The sequence below is a fragment of the Lutjanus erythropterus genome, chromosome 15 (assembly GCF_056507025.1).
Source record: "Lutjanus erythropterus isolate fLutEry1 chromosome 15, fLutEry1.hap2, whole genome shotgun sequence".
Lineage (NCBI taxonomy): Eukaryota > Metazoa > Chordata > Actinopteri > Lutjaniformes > Lutjanidae > Lutjanus > Lutjanus erythropterus.
Window position 1 is genome coordinate 38,084,608 of NC_139331.1, and position 2,500 is coordinate 38,087,107.

The 2,500-nt window shown below is 43.9% G+C and overlaps 1 protein-coding gene across 1 annotated transcript in view; it reads left to right on the forward strand.

Annotated features, from left to right (window-relative positions):
- Positions 1 to 2,500, forward strand: part of cep170bb (centrosomal protein 170Bb) — a 27,580-nt gene that overhangs the window by 6,021 nt on the left and 19,059 nt on the right. The window contains exons 3-4 of the mRNA XM_084737954.1: positions 1,332 to 1,421; positions 1,531 to 1,609. Coding sequence (XP_084594080.1) covers positions 1,332 to 1,421; positions 1,531 to 1,609 — 169 coding nt within the window. The remainder of the gene's footprint in view (positions 1 to 1,331; positions 1,422 to 1,530; positions 1,610 to 2,500) is intronic.

A 2,500-nucleotide genomic window follows, 5' to 3' on the forward strand; every position in this document is an offset into this window, starting at 1 on the left:
TTATTTACAAGCCAGAGGAAAACGATGGTGTTCAGAAAATACAGCAACAACCTCAGACACTGAGCGAACAGAAATAAAGATCAGAAATCTGCGTCATGGTTGTTAAGTTGTTCCAAGTTGTTGCTGAGTCGTAGCTGGTCGGTTGCTACGGTGTTACAAGGTGTTAAATATCTAAACATGTAGGTGTCAGTTGAATTTTAGTCATTTTAACCTTTAAACAGACCATTTTTTAAAGGGATAGTTCACCCAAAATGAAAATTAAGTCATTATCTACTCACCCTCATGCTGATTGAAGGTCAGGTTCAGTTTTTACTGCTGGAGTTTCGGTGCAGAATCTCACCTTTAGTGAAGGACTTCAAGTATCTCAGGGTCTTGTTCTCGAGTGACGGGACAACGGAGCGTGAGTTGGGCCGGAGAATCAGGGCAGTGGGAGTCGTATTTCGTTCCTGGACCACTGTGACAAAAGGAGAGCTGAGCCAGAAGGCAAAACTCTGATCTACTGGTCAATCTTTGTTCCTACTCTCACCGATGGTCATGAAGGGGCCACGAATAAAACAATAAGATCACAGATACAAACGGCCAAAATGGATTTTCTCCTTCAACCAGCACATTAAACAAATCACCAAAACAACCTTCTTTCACCTGAAGGACATCGCCCGTCTCCGTCCATCCGTCTCCTCCTCAGCTGCAGAAACCCTCGTCCACGCCTTCATCACCTCCCGTCTGGACTCCTGCAACAGTTTCCTCTACGGCTCGCCATCAAAAACCCTCAATAAGCTCCAGTTCATCCAGAACTCTGCTGCCCGACTACTCACCCGCACCCGTGACCACATCACCCCCGTCCTCCACAGACTCCACTGACTCCCCGCCCCCCAGAGAATAACCTGCCCCACCCTGCCTGTCTGAACTCCTTCATGGACACATTCCACTCTGCTGACACTAACCCCCCCCCCCCATCTGGACCAAGCACAGATCCTGGGGGGACAGAGACTTCTCCATCGCTGCTCCCACCCTCTGGAACTCACTCCGTCCAAGACCCCCCCCCCCCTTATATTCAAAAAGTCACTTAAGACTCACTTGTTCAACACAGTTTTCAATCACTGACAGTTTCTTCTCCTCATTCCTTGTTTGTTATTTTTTGTTGTTGTTTGTTATATTTGTTGTTATATATCTTTGTCTTTTTTTGTAAAGCGTCTTTGAGTATCCTACATGATTATTATTAAAAAATGGTCAGTGTAGGACTGTTGGACATTTAAAGGTCAAACAGGTGATGAAGTGAAGTTTGTTGCTGCTGGTCTGAAGTTAAAGTCGTCTCCTGTCTGTTGTCACAGTCTCGCAGTGTGGACAAACAACACGCCGTCATCAACTACAACCCAACAACTGATGAACACCTGGTGAAAGACCTGGGCAGCCTCAACGGGGTCAGACACACACACACACACACACACACGCACGCACGCACACACACACACACACACACACTCTCGTGCTGTACAGGTGACTGAGTGTGTGTTGTGTTGTTTGTTTCAGACGTTTGTGAACGACCTGAGGATTCCTGATCAGACCTACATCACCCTCAAACTGTCTGACATCATCCGCTTCGGATACGATATCCTTCAGACCGTCGGTGGTTCTGCAGTGAACACAGCTGCTTTTTGACTTTTTTAAAAAAAAACTTAAGATCATCCAGTCGCTGCAGTGACGTCATCGATCAGATCTGAGCTGCATCTATCAAATATCATTTGATTATTTTCAACAAATCATGAAAACACACACACACACACACACACACACACACACACACACACACACACACACACACCTCCACACACACACACACACACACACACACACACACACACACACACACACACACCTCCACACCTCCACACACACACACACACACACACACACACACCTCCACACACACACACACACACACACACACACCTACACACACACACACACACACACACACACACACACACACACACCTCCACACACACACACACACACACACACACACACCTGCAGTTGTTTATTACATGATGATACATGAGATACTTAAATAACATCAGTTTGATGTGATCATCACCAAATTAGTTTACTGTTATTCTAACTTCCTGGTGAAAATCAGACTCCGTCTGTGTTCGGGTGCAGATTTGCTACAACTAAATATTTTCACAATCTATTAATCAATCAGTTATTTGGTCCATAAAATGTCACAAAATGGTGAAAAATGTCGATCAGTGTTTCCCAAAGCCTCAAATGTCTTGTTTTGTCCACAAGTCAAAGAAAAATGAAGAAGAAAGAAAATATTCATATTTAAGAAGCTGAAATCAGAAAATTTGGACTTTATTTGATTAAAAAATGACAAAGAAAGATTAATTGATCATCACAATGATCGACAATTAATTTAGTAGTTGATTAATAATCAAAAAATTGTTGCGGCTCCACAGTGACCCATCCAGACCTTTTCTGAGGTAAAGTTTTTCAGAAC